The 19,868-nt window shown below is 38.2% G+C and overlaps 1 protein-coding gene across 14 annotated transcripts in view; it reads left to right on the plus strand.

The window, feature by feature from the left end:
- Positions 1-19,868, plus strand: part of shank3a (SH3 and multiple ankyrin repeat domains 3a) — a 1,882,192-nt gene that overhangs the window by 833,834 nt on the left and 1,028,490 nt on the right. For 13 of the 14 annotated variants that reach the window (XM_051931529.1, XM_051931540.1, XM_051931542.1 and 10 more), the window contains exon 6: positions 11,081-11,189. In XM_051931529.1, the coding sequence (XP_051787489.1) occupies positions 11,081-11,189 (109 nt within the window). Of the gene's footprint in view, positions 1-4,033; positions 4,169-11,080; positions 11,190-19,868 lie in introns of those variants that run through there. The other variant, XM_051931536.1, reaches the window with a different exon arrangement.

Here is a 19,868-nt window from a genome sequence, read left to right on the forward strand (position 1 = left end):
GGTGGCTACTCCTCTCTTGAAGGTCTTCAACCTACGTGGAGGAAACCGTGTGAATTATTAGAAGAAGTGTTACAAGGATAGTTGCACTGTTTGCAAAAATGGCAGGAAACAGGGATTAAGCATAGGTGAAAGAACAGAGTCAAGGCAACACAAGGGTCAAAACCATATGTCAAAAAGGGAGAATATCAGAGCCGAATCATGAACCAAAACCAGAGTCAAAAGGCAGAGCTTTGTTTCAATAACCAGTAATCAAATTCTCAAGTAAAGTGAGTTTCTACGTTTGGTCTCACCTCAGATACAAAATGGCTGTTCAGATGACTTTGTAAACCTTCACCAGTTACACCAATATCATTTCCCTAGACACTTAGATGAATTTTTATAGCCTCATAAAATTCTGGAAAAAATCCAAAAGAAACTATTCAAAATAGTAGTATTGGAAGGGAGCAGACCCCTTAAAGGCCATGGAGAGATTTATATAATCAGAAGTTTCCTTTGCAATATTGTATGAAAAGACTAAGGGTACTTGTACAGCATACGTAGGAAGGAAATCCTCTCAGAGAACCCTGGGAAGAAATCTAAACATTCTCTCAGGATGTTAAAATGGCAGACAACCTTATTTAATCTAACAATGCCCAATAGGAATTTACTTGGATGGACTTTAAAGGATTTTCCTCCCAGGAAAATTGAGTGGTTTTGTAAGCTGAGTGACAGTTCACTACCAGAGAGGTACAGTCATCTGAAAAAAAACAAACAAATAGCCTCCACCAAATCGTAAAATTTGGGAAATCTAACTTCAAGTTAAAAAACAATTCATAACAGACTATACTTTTGTAATTATCCATACAACAAAAAATAAGATGAAATATACAAACCTGCAGTCCATGGTTCAGTGGCTTGTAGCAATAGCTTGAAGTAATCGTTTTCTGAGATTCTTTTCTGAGATGCTACAAGGGAGAGGGAAAAGCCTTTAGAGCGATACTATCTCATACACATTGTTGCAGCAAAGATTAATAGTTAAACCTCGTGAAGCAGCAGTTTTATTTTGTTAATGTTTTTTATTATAACTTTGTATTCTCCTTGACCTATACATTTCTTATGTTGTTGCCTAATTAAGCAAAACTTAATTTGAGATTTGTATGAGTGTTTTCTAGGATCTCAAGAAGTACCTAGAGGAAATTCTCCTGTTACATCATAGAAGTAATATAGTACCTTTATAGATTTTTGCTTGTGACACAATGCCTGGGTTAGGAGATCCTTAACGAAGCCATTAATAATAATATATTTTATTTACCGTATACAGTATACAGTAGCATCTTTCCCATGCTTAAGGCGCCATTGCCCTAAACGGCTGTAATCAGTCCTACTACAGCATTGTCTCTGCTTCCCAACCTTCAATTGATGTGGTTTCCACTAACTGCCTATCAGAATGACCTTTTTGCAGTATCTTGTTAGTTTTGAATGTTTCTATTACCAAGACAGTGAGCAATTCCATTATCTACATAAAGCTATCTTACTGGAACCCTCAAATACACAATTAAATGTGACTTCAATATGAAAGCAAATGATATATTCTAATACTAGAAAATATGCCACAACTTTCTTAGTCAATAATTATTTCAGATGCTTTTTGTATCACACATAGTATCAACAAGGAGAGTTTAACCACATTTAATATTTTGCAATTAAAAGTGAAGTCCACCACAAATTTCTTTAAATATACCTAGACCCGTGATCAGTATAACATTTTAAATTGTTCCCTGTAGCATTGCAGAACAGATGTGAAAACTGCTGAAAAATTGAATAAACAATGTATTGAGTAGTCTCAGTAATACACTGTATATCAGCATGAAGACAGAGCTCAGATGGAAAAAAATTATGATAAAAAATGAATGTACCAGCTGAAGAAATGGATTAATCAAAGGTAGCAGCGCAACAAAGACAGTCAACTGCAGCTGAGGAAGATTTAAAATTGTCCACATACTGTAGTAAGCAGATTCAGTATTTTAGAATAAAACCAATATCAAGTAAAAAATAAAACTATGTCTTCAAAAAAGAGCATAATCAGGCAGAGTTGGGAGTTGAAGCTGTACATTTTTAGCCATGATAAGTGACAATATGCCTTTATCAACACTGTAGGAGAAAAAGCCCCAATACAAATTGAGCTGTGTTTAGAGAGGCCTGGAAATGAGAAGGGTCAACAAGTTTTACTTCAAAACAAAGAACATATATGTCAAAAACAAAACTTTGAAAAAATCACTCTTGATAAAAGTTTATGTTAAAAAAAATACAGTAATCATTTGATCTCACAATAAATTAGATGGATTCAGCAAAACACATGAGAAACATACAGTAGTATGAATCATTCTCAGTCATGAAATACCGTAAGACGTTAACTTACATTTTTATGAGATTGCAAATACATATTGGGTGATGCTTACATAAAATGTTTGCATTAAGCAGGTTGACTGGCATCTCTGAACTGGCCTTGTTTGAATGGGCAAAAATGCACTTTTAAAAATAAAGTTTCCAAAGTGGTTCCTCAGGGCGATGCCTTAGTAAAACCATTTTGGTTCCCAACAGAACCTTCCACTTGAAGGCTCTAGAGAGAGCATTTACTTATTTAGCTCTCTAATACATTCCATAATTGGCCATGAAGAGAAACAAATTTGTGAAATACCAGTGGGATCCTGATTTTAAAAGGACTCTCGCTGAATACAATAACCGGATATAAGTTCTGGTTCTCTTGATCTGTTCTGCTAGGTAGCCTGCTATACATTAATGATTTCTGTTTTATCCACATATTAGTAACCTTTTCAAAGCCTAAGAAATCAACTTAATATACACAGAACCATTCACAGAATTAAATGGTTCTTTGTCAAGTAGAGGTTTTGTGAGGGACCACATATCCCAGTAAAATTGCCATTGAAGAACTATTATTTTTAAGAGTGTGTATACAATAATATCCTGTCCTATCCTGTCAAAAGTTAGCTGCCTTTGCATTCGATTCTAATTGGACTGGTTCCCCGTGACCCTCAACTCAAGTAGGTAGGTTCGAGATGAATGGATGCCATAGCAGTTTTTGGCAGTATTGTGGCCCAGTGGTTAGTATTCCTGCCTCAGAGATCCACAGACCTGTATTTGATTCATTTCTTGGGCACTATTTACAGTAAATTGAGTTTTCATGATGTCTTCATGCCCACATGTTTTTTTTTCCTGGTACTGCTATTTCCTGCTACATTCTAAAGATGTGGCCCTGGTGAACTGACTGGCAGAAACACCCTGCCTTAAACTGGTGTCCAGTCTGGGGCTGGATATTGCCATGTGCTACTGTATTTGGCTATGCTTTAGCTTGCTTTCACACCATCCCAAGAAAGAGGGGATTTAGAATTTAAAATGAAATTAACAGATAATCAATTCCACAAGTGTTTGTTGTGTTATCCTGCATGTTCTTTTATTTTTTAATGTACATGTTACTAGCAATGACAAGGAACAAAGTCTGTAATCACTTGCAGAAGTGTCACCAGTTTGGCTATATATTCATTAAGTTCTGCTTGCTTTAAATTATTTAGCACATTGAATTAATCCCACTGATTATAATTTTACCAATTATTTTCACTTGACCTTTATTGTCGTAGTTGTTCCGTGCCTAACTGAAAAAAAGCTAAATAGGAAATTCTTCAAGTGCTAAACTGTAATTCATAGATCAGTGATGCAGATAATAAAATTAATAGATGTTTAAAGCAAAATTCTGAAGGGCTAATTTCACTTTAAAAATTAAAAAAAATGAAAGTGTCTTAGAAATACCAAATGACTTAACAGATAACTGAAAAAAAACAACAAAAATACCAAATGGTTCTTAAGTATAATGCTGGAAAGATCAAATGAATAATCCATCTGATTAATTTATACTGTACCTTCCAGCTCTTTACTATATTATTAGTGTTCTACATTGCTCTTGCCACAGATACAGCCTGCAGTTTCTTTTGTATCTGATCACCATAACAACAGCTTCATAGATTTTGAAATCTCAAGTGAATTTCCATCATTCATTTCTGTGCTGTTGTGAGAATAATCCAGTGTTGCTTTCCTGATTAAAAAAAAAAAATGAACCGGATTAAGCAGACCAGGGGGCTTCGGTGGCATAACATTGAAAACTATGATGACTGAGGTATGTTTTTTTTTTCAAATGTTTAATAAATTGAGGGCTCACATGATAGTATAACCATATCTTTTTAACAGAGACCCATAGATTACTATAGAGCAGTTCTGTTCAGCCTAGGAGTTATGTAACAGCTTCAGCATTATGTACATAAACTAGGAAGATACGAGAAAATAGTCAATTAAATACAGGGACCATTTTATTTTGTATTTTGTCATATTAAAGAACGCTTTTGTAATGTTGTACTTTGTAGGGAAATATACATTTATGAACACTTTAGTGACTGTTTATACATTATATTTCTTTTAAGACTTGAGAAGTCTCTACTTCTATAAGCTCTCCATTTAATATAAAAATATTTTAAAAATATATGAAATAATTTAATATAATATCTGTGAATTTGTATATTTTATATGTAGCATTTAATGCACGTGCACACACGCACACCCACACACGCGCACACACACACATACATATCTTTCTTGTGTGTTTGAGCATAGTAATGTATAGTATCTACATAAATAAAAAATGTTTTCCTCCACAGTTAAAAAATATAGGCGGATTAAAAATTCATTACTCCTCCTAAAATTTGATTATACCAAAATATGTATCCCTTCTAAGCATACCTTTAAATTCAAAAGCATGGTGGCTGGGGAGTAGCTATGCTTTTCCAGCACCTTTCCACATAAATTGTTCTTGTCACTAAATTGTTAATACCAACAGACAACTTTTTGCATTGACCTGCATTCTCTGTAACATTCTTCGCCAACACAGGGGACAAAACATGAAATGTAAATCATTAACAACTGAATAACAAAATATGTGTATCCATATTTTATTTTTTCTGCGTCTGCTTGCTTGGTGTAGTAGGTATAAATTGTATTGAGCTTATTTTTTCCTCTTTCTTGCTTGTTGAACAGAACTACAGAAAAATGATCAGAAAGCCACAGTAATTCTCAGATATGTAGTTAGGTGAAGTCTAATATGATGCTTTTTTTTATTTTGATCAATTATACAGTATGAGCCCATAAACATTCAGTAGCACCTTGTTTACCTTTTTATCTTTGTACATAAATAAATAAAAGTCTTAGTGTTGAAAAAAATACGAATTTGATTTCATGCTGTGTTGGGTTCACTTTAAGCACACAGAGTAATTTACTATTGTTTAATATGCCAAGGCTGGAACATATTGAGGCTGAAATAATTGAAGACCAGTACACAATGTTCTGCCTTCATGAGTAAATGCTGTTTAGAGCATTTGCATAGTCGTTTAATTTGTTCTTGTTTCAAATAGGCCAAGTATATACTCTGTATCATATGTGAAAACTGGATGATATATACATACTTGATATAATTCTATTGATCTTAATTTACATTTCCAACATATTTATATCCAACTGATTAAATACAAAATATTATAAATTACATTATCTAGAAAGTGCTCTTTTTTGCATTACTGTCAGCATAAATTGTAGAGGAGGTCTGTATTTACATAATTTTGTCCGCATTAACCATTTTGTTGCACAATTAATCACAAAGTAGTTTTGAAAAACAATGGATTGAAACTGAATGACAGCAGGATTACCAGCCTTTTAGGAACATTGATTAGCCCAAGTGACAGGCAACCAAATGACAACCAAATCTTTTACTGCTTCATGCAATTACTTTAATCGACAAATGCTAAAATATACAACATATGAACGTTTTTCTGTAGCATATACTGTCATTCTTTCTGCCTATCTATCTGTTTAATTTAATTTAATATAATATGTATACAGTAACTAGATAAACTGTGTTTTGGCGCCAAGGTGAACTGAAGTGCCTGCTAGTTTTGTACCCTGTTTGCTGTAATCTCAAGGAGCTGAGGAGTGGCCAGATCAAACTGAGGATGGCTCTCAACTTTAGACTGTCTCAGATATTACAAAAAGTAAAGACAAGAGTAAAAGGGGGGATCAGAAGAAAGCTTTTTCTTTGTGAGTGAAAGGCAAACAACTCATACTACTAAATGTGTCTGTTAACCACTTTACATTTGCAACTCATTGTAAGGCTTTTATTGTTTTTGGTGTTAATTTGATCTGTTTTTAGTGTTTTTATTTTAATTTTGAAAAGCGTGTTATAGCTGTCATTAATATAAACTTAGAACAGTAGGGGTATATAGGCGAAAGACAGAAAATTATGGAAGTTTCACCCTGTTTTGTTTACAAGGTATCACACATGAAGGCTTTAGGTAACAGCTACTGTAATTAAAGGCATAAGTGGGGTCGTTTGCATACTTCAATTTAAAATCAGCCCTGCAGAATACAAAACTAAGTCTGGCCTTAAACATAATAGTAAAGTCGGCAGCACATAGATTCTGAAGTAAACATTATATCTTGTTAAAAAAAATCTGAAATCCTCTAGAAGAAGCTTAATGTCTATTTGTCTGGAAAGAACTGTAAACCTATTATGGGAGATCTGGGGCTCCACTGAACCAAAGTCTGAGCTACATTAGTTGGAAAGAAACTATGGGACAATAATAATTTTTCTTAGAAATCAGATTCCCTTCAATATTTTTCCAAAAGCAAGGACAACATTTTTACAAGAAATGACAAATAAGCCCAAAACAATATCCAGAAATGCACATGCTTATTCCACCTCATTTTAGTTCATGAAACCACTATTAGAAAGAAAATGGACAAGAAAGGGCACTGAAGTAATAAACTAGAAATGACTCCTTACTAATGAGATAACGTTTGTCAAAGCGCCCCTCAATATTCTTGGAACAATATTCAATGGCCAGATGAATCTAAAGTGGATGTGTTTAGATAACATGTGTCATGTTATATCTGTATCTATATATCTACATATATGTATATACTGTATGTATATATATATATATATATATATATATATATATATATATAAAATCCAACATCTGTCTGTCTGTCTGTATGTCTGTCCGCTTTTCACAAGAGAACTACTTAACGGATTTAGATCGTTTTTTTTTTTTCTATAATTTGTTTGAACATTCCAGTTCATTTTGTGACTTCTCTCATCATGCTAAGTATCATAGTTTGCTTGTGCTACAGATTTATTTGTGCGAGTGGTTGCAGGCTGAAGGGACGGGGCCCTCCTCACTCATGCACCAGCTTCCGTTTGAGTCAGTTTACCTCTCACCACGTGTTACAGTGTACCTTGCCTACGCTTAGCTACCTTTTTGTTTCAACAGACATTATCATCTACACATTGTTAAGGAGTAACATTTGATGTTTTTGAGAGAGAGATCACAGCTATATATGTTTTAGAGGGTAGCTGCTGATTGCCAGAGATATCACAGCCATGTGCTTTTCTTCCCATGCAGGGGATGTTCTCCCATCAGAGCTGAACACAATCAGATACAGTGGCAACATTTAAAGTTGGAGCATACCTACCTTCCGCTTGTCTGGAATTACATTTTTTAAAAATTTTTTGTTAATTTTTAAAGTTTTGTCCTGTTTCACTACTACGTGGGTGGAGCCACGGGGGACAGCTAGTAATTAATAAAGCAATGATCTGAAACACATAATCCACAACAAAAGGAACTTGACTTTTGAATTAGCCTTTTCAAAGTTCAGACCAAAACCCTATTGAGATATTATGGCTAAAACATAAATGCTTAATAGTCATAAAGATGAAGCAGTTTTCACAAGAGAGATGTGTGTCAAGAGATTAACACTAGAATTACCAAAGCCTACGAAAAAACTCGTAATCCTGGCACACCTTAAATCCCTTCGCACCTCTCTGTCAGCGTCTTTTGTCTTGTAAATGTGTCGACCAACACAAGTAGCAAGCAGCCTGCTATACCATCCCCACCACCACCGCAAAAAGGGCAAGAAGTTCTCTCACTTCCAGCCCTGATTATCTTGGAGTGTGTGCTGGACTTTTAGTGGGGAAAAATTAGATTGTTATTTGGAACACACGTATTTCATGTGTATTCCGTGTCTACAACAATCTATGTAAACACATCGTTAAAACAGAAATGTTTTTCATTTTTTTAGTAATAAATGACAAAATGTAGACATGAACTGTATAATGTGTGAAGGCTGAAATTCAAATATCAAATAAGCACATTCACAAAACTTGTAAGTGTAATACAACAGTTTCTGTGGTGCTGCGGTAAGAACTGCTGACTTCTAATCAAGGGGCCATGGGAACGATTCTGGGTGCCGGGCAAATTTACTGTTTTGAGTAGTGAGCTGCTCTTATTGTTAATATTATACAATAAAAACATACATTTGATTTTTGTTTGTAACAGCTGGTATAAATTTATAGTATTTGTTAAAGTTAGCATTTTTTTTTCACTTTTATTCTCTCAGTCATGATTACGATACAACCGCTCCCCAACCATAGATCTGATGCTGTTAGTTTTTATTTGAAACTGGGAGTAACTGTAGATGTAAGTGGTGTTTTGAGAAAATGGAACTGGAAATTCTGTGTTCTGGAGGGATAAAAGCTGACACACTAATGCTGGTGAATCTGCCTTCTTGGTATCTCAATGTCACTTGAATTTTTTTATTCAGTTTTATTGAGTGTTTCTGCTCATGCTGAATTAGTATGCACCTTATGGTCCATGATGTCAAAGCCACACTGACAAAAAACAGAGACATAGTTGTATATATGATATTTGGAATAATTCATTTTACAACCTGTATAGTACATTTCGGAAAACATTGTGGCACTGATGCAACATTATTCATATTATTCATATTCATTCGCATACCTTCTTGCGCTTGTAATCAGTGACCGCGTTTTTTTTTTTCCGATCTTGCCCAGTCTCCACATTTTGCAGCATGGTGGTATTTCTTTTGTACTCCAGGACATGCAGAGGAAAGAACAGTACAGAGAGGTCAATTCCGTGCTATATACAATCATCAATTTCAAATGTTAACAGTTCCCACACACCCAAGGACTGTCCTTCCTACATTTAAGACATGTGTACCTGTTGCAATGTACACACTTCTCTCTGTGCTGTGGTTCCTATTACATTGAAGGGGCACCTTCACACATTATACAGTTCATGTCTACATTTTGTCATTTATTACTAAAACATGAAAAATGTTTCTGTTTTAACGATGTGTTTACATAGATTGTTGTAGATATGGAACACACATGAAATGTATGTGTTCCAAATAATGATCTATTACTTCCCCTCTACAACTCCACCACTTCACTCCAAGATGATCAAGGCTTAAGTTGGGGGAACTTCTTACCTGTTCTGCGGCAGTGGGGGGGGATGGTATAGCAGGCTGCTTGCTGCTTGTGCTTATCGACACATTTACAAGACAAAAGACGCTAACGGAGAGGTGCGAAGGGATTTAAGGTGGGCCGGATTTATGAGTTTTTTCATAGGCTTTGGTAATTCTAGTGTTAATCAGCCATAGGAAATGTTCATGTGTAGGCATTGCTGCTAATTGTGGGGTAGTCCGAGATTTGCATTTGCATGGGTGTTGCATTGCTTTTTCAAATTAATAACTCAATGTGTTGTATTATCTATTCACTTTTTCTAATAGTAAATTTTAGATGGAAATCAAGTAACATGTATTGTAAAAATATGCAATAAAGAAAGACAAATCCTTAGCACAGCACTGTAGTGGAAAATCAAGGTGTGAATGGTGGCAATGATACTGCATAATGTCCACTTACAGGGGGTTTGCAGATGATCCTAGTAAGGGAGTGTTCTGGTACTAGGATGTGTTCAGACATTCAGACTACTCTTGTAGGGTTCTTTGGCCTTAAATTGAGGGTCTAATGTTCCTGGAAAACCTCCCTCGTTACTGTATATACCTGTATTACAACAATAGACCATAATGACCCCACTATATTATTTATAAGATCACTTTCAACAGGGGAACTATCTGGAATTGTAAAGCACATCTGGCTTGGTATTATTGCTAGATTTTGGGCATGTTTTTTGTGAAAAGGGAAAGAAATGTGTATCTTTTACAAAAAAAAAAAAATTAGAATTTCTGTAGAATTTCTGTACTATTTGCTTTCTTAAGTATGAAGGAAGTACAGAAGAAGTATTGTGTTCATCAAAAAGTTGACTTTGGATTTTCAATAGAAAGACACATTTTGAAATTAATGAACATGTTTTAAGCATTTTTGGGAAAATGTGTGTCCTTGTGTTCATGTGTCAGTCAATATTTTGATGACACTGTACCTTGTGAATGACTGAACCAACTCTTCAGAAATTTTGTAGACATCTTATGTTTTGGGTGAACTCCATCTATTTAGCTTGAGATTTTAAAGTTCATGTTTTTAAAGCTGATACTAACAATTGCAAAACCACTTCTCAGAAGTTCACAAAATCTTGATCATACACATTTAGGACTTTAATCTGAGGAGAAATCTGATTTCAGTCCAATGTGCTTTGTATTTTTAATGTTAAAAATTTTAAATGCAGTAGTGATTTTGCATATGTTTCGGTGAATTCACACTGTATACAGTACTCTTGTTGTAAATACTGGATAGAAAAAGTCATGTTTTGGCCATATCAGATTTTTAGTGTGGATTTCAAAATTTAATATTGGCTCCTGTATACATGTATTAATTTTCTTATAAATTTGTGTTTTATTTTTTTATTTTGTTTTTCCCCATGCTTTTGCATTATTGCATTTCTCTTTGTAAATATATCTTGTCCATGTTTACACATTTAAGTGAATTAGTGTCATCACGTGGTACATCATGGTTCATTGTCAGGATAAATTATACAATACAGCATTATTACACTGCTGTTATATGAATGCTAAGTTAAATGTAATTGTTAGGTAGTCATGAACCCAAATATGAACATTTGTAAAGGAAGAAAAATAGATCTGTTCCAGTTTAAATCATTAGAAATGGTCCTGTATTCCAGTCAAGAAAGCAAATCTTCTTATCCTTATCATTTTTTTATCATAACAGGCTAACTTAAAGAAGTTTATGGAACATGTCCAGCAGAAGAATATTGATAAAATTGCAAAACTTTTGGAGAAAGGGCTTGATCCGAATTTCCATGATCCAGACACAGGTGGTAAGTTATCAATTGATGTGTGCATCCTTTACATGAATCCACTTATCCTTGCAAGGACACACAGAGAGCACTGACATCTATCCCAGGAATAAGGTGAACACAGAAGGAATGTTCACTGGACCAGGTATTAGTACGTAAGAAGGCTGACTGAGCTGGGTTTTTTTTAAATAGAATATATGCAATATAACTGTATTTTTAATGCATTTTCAAGAATGGTCATGAAATCAAGCCAGTTGGAAATCTGCTTTATATTCAATTTTGTCAACCAGTTAAAAAAAGTTATTGAATTGGGAATTAAATAACAGAAATACAATGTAATCACCATTTCTTTACTCATATGTATACAACTGTCTTGTGATTGTATTATTAAACTAGCTATGTTACCCTTCTAAGATGGGTCGAAATCTAATAGGCTGATTTCTGTCCGTCCGGCAGATACTTGATGTTGGATGCATTCATTGTAATGTTTGCAGTGCACCATCTATTGGAATGTATTTTGTAATGCATGTAGTAATAAAATGTGTTGCATTTTTCATTCCAACAGAGAATCCCATACGAAATGGCATAAAACATAAACATACACAGACATTTGTCAGTTTATTAAGGTGGATATTCACACATATATTACTTTGACGTTTATGAAAATAGGCTTCATTCAATGAATTTATCGCTCCTTGAAAGGTGAATTTTTGTTTAGTATATATATTATGTATAATATATCCATCCAGCCATGGAGTCAGTGCAAGCTAAAGTCTATTCCAAAATTACCAAGGGCAAAAGCAGTAACAAAACATTGATTGAATACATCTGCCTTTTTCAGATGTCGTGCATGAGTCATTGTCTTGCACCCCAAAAAGGAGGCTGAGTCTCAGTACTTTAGCAAAACCAGCTTTATTTTACTTGAAACAGGAACAGCATGGTCATTTATTGCAGCAGGATCTGCCACTCTCTCATACACAGATACAGCAAACAGGCAGGGTCAGGGCCAGGTCAGTGGCCAAGTTATACTGTTCCCTGCATTTACAATGTTCCTTACATCATCCATCAGCGACAGGCACTTATAGCGCAATCTCGATCAGCTCATAGTTGTTTCGGCAGCGCTATGCTGCACCATAGCAAACCAGTGGTTACCTAGGCAACGAACAAGCAGCCCTCCACAGACACGGCAATCACGCTTCAGCGTGTCATCAATTCAGAAACCTCACATCCCCCAAGTGACCCTCCAAGCCAGGCTCGGCCAGGCGGGAGAGAACGTCAGCATTGCTGTGTACAGCTCCAGGATGGTGGCGAACATCAAAAGCAAAAGCCTGCAAACTAATATACCACCGAGTGAACCGGGCGTTCGTATTCTTCTGTTTGTACAGCCACTGAAGTGGGGAGTGGTCCTTCAACAGGGTAAACTGCTGTCCACAGAGGTAGTAACAGTAGGGCCTCCACCACCCACTTAATCACTAAACACTCAATGGTCAATGGTTTTCAATGGTCGAATAATTATGGTCCTTGGGCAGCAGTTTCCTGCTGAGAAATGTAATGGGGTGTTCTTCCCCCTCAAAACATTGTGAGAGCACCGCTCCTAAACCGAAAGCACATCCATCCATTTACAGAATAAATTCCTTTGAAAACACTGGATTGCGCAGAACCGGGAACAAGTATGAAGCGGCTATTAGGTCCGAGAAAGCTCTGTCACAGGCATCGGTCCAGACAATACTATGATTCAATATATCCTTTGTCAAGTCAGTGAGGGGGATGGCATGATTCGCAGAATTGGGAATGAACCACCTGTAGTATCCTGCAAGCCAGAGGAAGGCATGAACCTGCCTCTGTCTTTTGGGTCGGGGATACGCAAGCACCTCCCCCACCTTGTCCATTTGAGGCTTGAGCAAACCCTTCCCCATGGAATATCCCAGATAATGGGTTTCCGACATACCCAGCTTGCACTTCTTAGGGTTAGCCATAAACCCCGTTAGCCGCAAACTGTCAAGCATTGCCAGAAGGCAGATGAGGTAGGATACACAGACGTTATTGAAAATGACCACATTGTCAAGATAGGCACCTGTGTATGCCAAATGTGGACGCAGGATCTGGTCCATCATCCGCTGAAATGTCAACGGTGCACTATGGAGACCAAAAGGAAGCACCGTAAATTTAAACAGCCCATCCGGAGTTGCGAACGTGGTCTTCTCGCAACTGGACTCCAAGGTCACCTGCCAATAACTCTTTGTGAGGTCCACGGTGGTGGAAATATATAAGGTCTGCCTGAGCTTTCCAACAGCTCATCCACACGCAGCATTGGGTATACATCAAATCTGGAAATCTTATTCAAACACCTAAAATCAATACAGCATCGAAACTAACCATCGGGCTTTGAGACAAGTACAATTTGGCTCTGCCACTTGCTTTTGCTTGGTCGAATCATGCCTAACTGAAGCATCTGCAGTACTTCTTTGTGTATCACCTTCCTTGTTGCAAGCGATATGTGGGCACCTGCATAGTAACACCAGGCGGAGTTACGATCTTGTGTTCTGTATTTGTTGTCCGGCCAGGCGCAGCCAAAAAGACATCAGAGTTTCTCTCGATCACCGATAGCAATTCCGCTTTCTGAGTGTCAGTTAAAACCTCACCTATAGTGACTTAGTCTGAGGGACCACTGTGGATGCGAGCATAGCCTTGCGCGGTCCATGCCACTCTTTCAGCAGGTTAATATGCAAAACCTCTATGGGCTCCCCCACCCTGGAATCCTAACTTTATAATTCAAGGGGGATATACAGTGGTGTGAAAAACTATTTGCCCCCTTCCTGATTTCTTATTCTTTTGCATGTTTGTCACACAAAATGTTTCTGATCATCAAACACATTTAACCATTAGTCAAATATAACACAAGTAAACACAAAATGCAGTTTGTAAATGGTGGTTTTTATTTTTTAGGGAGAAAAAAAAATCCAAACCTACATGACCCTGTGTGAAAAAGTAATTGCCCCCTGAACCTAATAACTGGTTGGGCCACCCTTAGAAGCAATAACTGCAATCAAGCGTTTCTGATAACTTGCAATGAGTCTTTGACAGCGCTCTGGAGGAATTTTGACCCACTCATCTTTGCAAAATTGTTGTAATTCAGCTTTATTTGAGGGTTTTCTAGCATGAACCGCCTTTTTAAGGTCATGCCATAGCATCTCAATTGGATTCAGGTCAGGACTTTGACTAGGCCACTCCAAAGTCTTCATTTTGTTTTTCTTCAGCCATTCAGAGGTGGATTTGCTGGTGTGTTTTGGGTCATTGTCCTGTTGCAGCACCCAAGATCGCTTCAGCTTGAGTTGACGAACAGATGGCCGGACATTCTCCTTCAGGATTTTTTGGTAGACAGTAGAATTCATGGTTCCATCTATCACAGCAAGCCTTCCAGGTCCTGAAGCAGCAAAACAACCCCAGACCATCACACTACCACCACCATATTTTACTGTTGGTATGATGTTCTTTTTCTGAAATGCTGTGTTCCTTTTACGCCAGATGTAACGGGACATTTGCCTTCCAAAAAGTTCAACTTTTGACTCATCAGTCCACAAGGTATTTTCCCAAAAGTCTTGGCAATCATTGAGATGTTTCTTAGCAAAATTGAGACGAGCCCTAATGTTCTTTTGCTTAACAGTGGTTTGCGTCTTGGAAATATGCCATGCAGGCCGTTTTTGCCCAGTCTCTTTCTTATGGTGGAGTCGTGAACACTGACCTTAATTGAGGCAAGTGAGGCCTGCAGTTCTTTAGACGTTGTCCTGGGGTCTTTTGTGACCTCTCGGATGAGTCGTCTCTGCGCACTTGGGGTAATTTTGGTCGGCCGGCCACTCCTGGGAAGGTTCACCACTGTTCCATGTTTTTGCCATTTGTGGATAATGGCTCTCACTGTGGTTCGCTGGAGTCCCAAAGCTTTAGAAATGGCTTTATAACCTTTACCAGACTGATAGATCTCAATTACTTCTGTTCTCATTTGTTCCTGAATTTCTTTGGATCTTGGCATGATGTCTAGCTTTTGAGGTGCTTTTGGTCTACTTCTCTGTGTCAGGCAGCTCCTATTTAAGTGATTTCTTGATTGAAACAGGTGTGGCAGTAATCAGGCCTGGGGGTGGCTACAGAAATTGAACTCAGGTGTGATACACCACAGTTAGGTTATTTTCTAACAAGGGGGCAATTACTTTTTCACACAGGGCCATGTAGGTTTGGATTTTTTTTCTCCCTAAATAATAAAAACCATCATTTAAAAACTGCATTTTGTGTTTACTTGTGTTATATTTGACTAATGGTTAAATGTGTTTGATGATCAGAAACATTTTGTGTGACAAACATGCAAAAGAATAAGAAATCAGGAAGGGGGCAAATAGTTTTTCACACCACTGTACACTCTTCTATGACTGCCGGAACCAACCTCAAAACCAACCAAATTTATGCGGATCTGACGGAATCAACATCAGCACCTGATCCTCCTTTTTAAACTCTTAAAGTTTACTCATCTTGTCATAATTATGGTTTTGTGCCACCTGCTCGTGCTGCTGATGCTCCACCACAATAGAGGACAGTCTGGCAATCTGTTCTTGCAGTGAAACAACTCAATCAACAAATCTCCCCCCACGGGGTGTCTTGCGAGTCCCCATTTATTCTTCCTGAAAGTTGTCTAACACCCCGCAAGGTTGGCAGCCAAATAACAGTTTGAAAGGACTCAAGCCAGTGATGCTTGCAGGGACTCTCAGACAGCAAAGAGGAGGAAAGGCAGTACCGTATCCCAGGAGGTTGGGTCATCATGGGCCACCCGCCAAATCATCTGCTTTAGGGTTTTATTAAATCGTTCAGTCAGACCATTCGTCTGTGGATGATAAACCATGGAGTGTAACTGTTTAATTGCAAAACTTTCGTATAGTTGCCTCATGATGTGAGACATAAAGGGCGTGCCTTGATCAGTCAAAATCTCACAAGGGATACCAATATGTGTGAACATCTCTGAGAGAGCTTTTACAATATTCCAGGCGTCCACTCATCACAGCACGGCTACTTCTGGGTATCTTGTGGCACCATCAACTAACACGAACATATACTGAAAGTCACTTTTACTCCTGGGAAATGGGCCAACAACATCTAATGCCACCCTCTCAAAGGGAACATCTAAAATAGACATCGGTACAAGGGGTGCCCTGGCGGGTCTGTGAGTGGAAAGTGTTTAACAGTTGGGACAAGCCTTACAGAATTGCTCCACATCCTGGCTCATATTCACCCAATAAAAGCATTCAGAAATGCGTTCCCTTGTCTTTTCCACACCAATGTGACCCCCCCCGACCCCATGCCCACTTGGCCCCACCAACTGCTTGATATGCCCGTCACCCATGCAATCAGAAATCACCCAATACAGAAAACCATCCTTAAGTAAAAAATGTGGTGTTTTAAAGTTTGGGTCTTCTCTCTCCAAATAGTAAGAGTCATTTGTAATGTAGACTTGTCTGAATGCAAAATCCAAGTTACTATTGGCTCATTGCAGACGAGCAAACTCCATCTGAATGGCAGTCTCTACTTCATCTGTGTCCAATGCAGCATATTCATGGCCAAGTCTGCGTGCTACCCTGGGTCCTCACTTGAGGATTTGTCCCCTACTTCATTGGACACCTCTGGTTCAGTTTCAAACTCGGCCCCTTGACTGACATTATTTGTGGCAAGCCCCTGTTTATCCACTACAGGGGGTTGTGTCCTGCAGGTGGCCAAGACCTGTGGGAAGAGGGCCTTCCTTTTTCCTATTAGGAGTGGCCAGGGCGAGGTGTCTGATATGGCATCCCAGACCTTAAAGTTCTTCCCTTTAAATTTCAGAGGGAGTAATATAGTTTTGTATGTTTTAATGTCCCCATGGACATAGCGGATGTTCACTTCGTCTGTGGTTTCATAAGGGGTTTGCCAGAGCAAATCACAGCGGACTATGCAGAGGTCGCTACCAGAGTCCAACAGTGCCGAGACTTCCCACCTGGTCCAAAATAATAGAGACCTTAAAACTGTCCTCCTTTAACATCTTGGGGAAAACTTTATGAGCCACATACCTGGGCCAGACCGATGGCCATTGTTTGTGCAGGTGGGAGGTGGCACTTCCGAGCCAGATGTTCAGGCTGATCACACTGAAATCAGCTCTGTTCAGTCCACACTATGGTGTTGCCAGGATTATGTCTTCCACCTGTGTTGCTGGTGACCCTGGAAGTCTGTGCTGGCTGGATCGAAATCGGGGTCAAGCCCGGATAGCCCCATTGTTTCCAGGTGGCTTGTGCGTCCTCCAGCAAGTGGACATCGTTCTGTAACAGTTCATCACAAAGGCTCTCATCTATCCCTGAGAGGATTGCATCAGTAGAGACCTACTCCTCAATGCACTCAAAAGTGTCTACGCAGATCCAGCTTTGAATCAGGTCCACTAAGCCCTGAATCTGCCACAGATGAAACTGGCACCCCCTTGGCCACTGGGCTCACAGCCGTGCAGAGGAGGATCTGTTGCTTTAGGAAGTCATAATCATCGAGCCTTTTGGGATGGAGGTTTTGCACGACCTGTAGGGCCTACCCAGTTAAAAATGCGGCCATGATAGCTGGCCAGGCTCCTCTGTCCTAGCGCATTGTTGTTGCCATGCATTTGAAGCAGAATAGGAGCTCCCTGGGGAGTGCGAAGACCAGAGCGTCCACAGGAGCCTCGTTTTGCTCTGCTGGTATCAGCATATTATGTGCCTTTTGGGGTTCCATTGATGCAAGACCCTATTCCAGGTACTATGTGATGCATGAGTCATTGTCTTGCTCCCCAAAAAGGAGGCTGAGTCTCAGTACTTTAGCAAAGCCAGCTTTTTTCAACTTGAAACAGGAATAGCACAATCATTTATTGCAGTGGGATCTTCCACTCTACTATACACAGACACAGCAAATGGACAGGATCGGGGCCAGGTCAGTGGCCAAGTTATATTGTTCCCTGTGTTTATAATGTTCCTTGCATCACCAATCGGTGACAGGCACTTATAGTGCAAAATCGATTGGTCCATAGTTGTTTCTGCGGCTCTCTGCTGCGGCGCTGCAAACCAGCGGTTGCCTCGGTGACAGACAAGCAGCCCTTTGCTGTGTTGTCCCATTTGGGGGGGGGGTCCCAAAACAGTTTAGAAACCTCACGCTGAACACAATATATCGAACCACAATACCAGTTAACTTAACATTGTTCTTCTTTAACATTCTAAAGCACCTAGAAGAAACCTCCTATAAGAGCACACAAGCTCTACACAAATGAGGACCTAGCAGGGAGCTGACACCAAGATCTCTGCAGTTGTAACACAGCACAGCTAATACCTTTGCATTCCCAGTTCAAAACTTGTGCTATTCAAATTCTTTTTCTTAGTACTCTTCAGGAGCAACAAGTTTTCATAATGATGGGTAGCGTATCAAGATTATGGCTGATGTGTCAGTATTTTGCATTTTTTCTCATAGCTTGATTAAGTCTTCTAACTAAGCAATCATATATATTGATCCATCAGTTTCTTCATAACTTATTTCTGCTCTGCAGCACAAGAAAATAAAGTCTAACACAGCAATAACAAGGCTAACACTTGGAACAGAAAGCTACCAATGTTATGGTCATCCAGATGCCTTTTATAAGATATTTGCAAAACACCATTCAACACTGCAATTTGTCAGATGTAGAAATGTGCTGTCAGTTCCTAAGCAAGTCATTGTTTGTAGGTGGTGTGCATATTCTCCCTTCTTGTGCATTTTCTCTGGGTATCCATTGTGAAAGCATGGATAATAAGTGAATAGGCAGTTCTAAATAGATGAGTGAGTGCATGTCCATAAGAGTGCAAGTGTGCCCTGTGAGAGACTGACTCCCAGTCCGAGGTTACCATTGTTGAGATAGACTCTGGTTACACTTGACCCACTACGATGAAAAACAATTTCAGTAGTTTCAATATCATTATAGGTAATATTAAAATCAACTTTGCAGATCACTGTAATATAATGACACATAATAGCTCCTAATCAATATTATAACAACAAATGTCTACTAATGACCTTGAATAACCATTGAAAGCAAACTGTGCATGATATGTACAGTACTTGACACAACCTTCAATTTGCCAGTATTTTATAGAGTAATATTGACAATTGCCGTCAACCGTATCTGAATCATTGTAGCAGAAAGTCAATGGCAAATGTGTTTCTGAAGGAAAGTTAGATAGTATTGCCAAATCAGAATGCCCACTTACGCTTCATCCCATGTATATTTCCTTTTCATTACACAAAGATTGTGTCCTTTGCACATAACTAGTTTTGATTTATTCATGGAGGTTACTAACAATAGACTTTGTCTTTTCTTGAAATTGTTTGAATGTCAGACTTCCACCATATAGAAATGAATTTCCAACAATCTATGAGATAACATATATATTTTTACACCAAAAACGAATTGAGGAAAATACCATGACTGTTTTAATTGTTTGTAGATTCAAGCAATGCATCCTGAAAATATTTTCTTGCTTTTAACTAAATTATTCTTATTAGAAAACATGCAAACTCAGGATTCATGCAATATATGATATTATATTGCTCTGCAAAATCAAAAAATTGCATAACTCATTCCTACAGGGAAATTCAGAGTTGCTAAATTCAGTAAGGCCATTGTGCTCTGCGAAAAAGTGGTCAATG

This window comes from Erpetoichthys calabaricus, chromosome 1 (genome assembly GCF_900747795.2).
Source record: "Erpetoichthys calabaricus chromosome 1, fErpCal1.3, whole genome shotgun sequence".
NCBI classification, from domain to species: domain Eukaryota; kingdom Metazoa; phylum Chordata; class Cladistia; order Polypteriformes; family Polypteridae; genus Erpetoichthys; species Erpetoichthys calabaricus.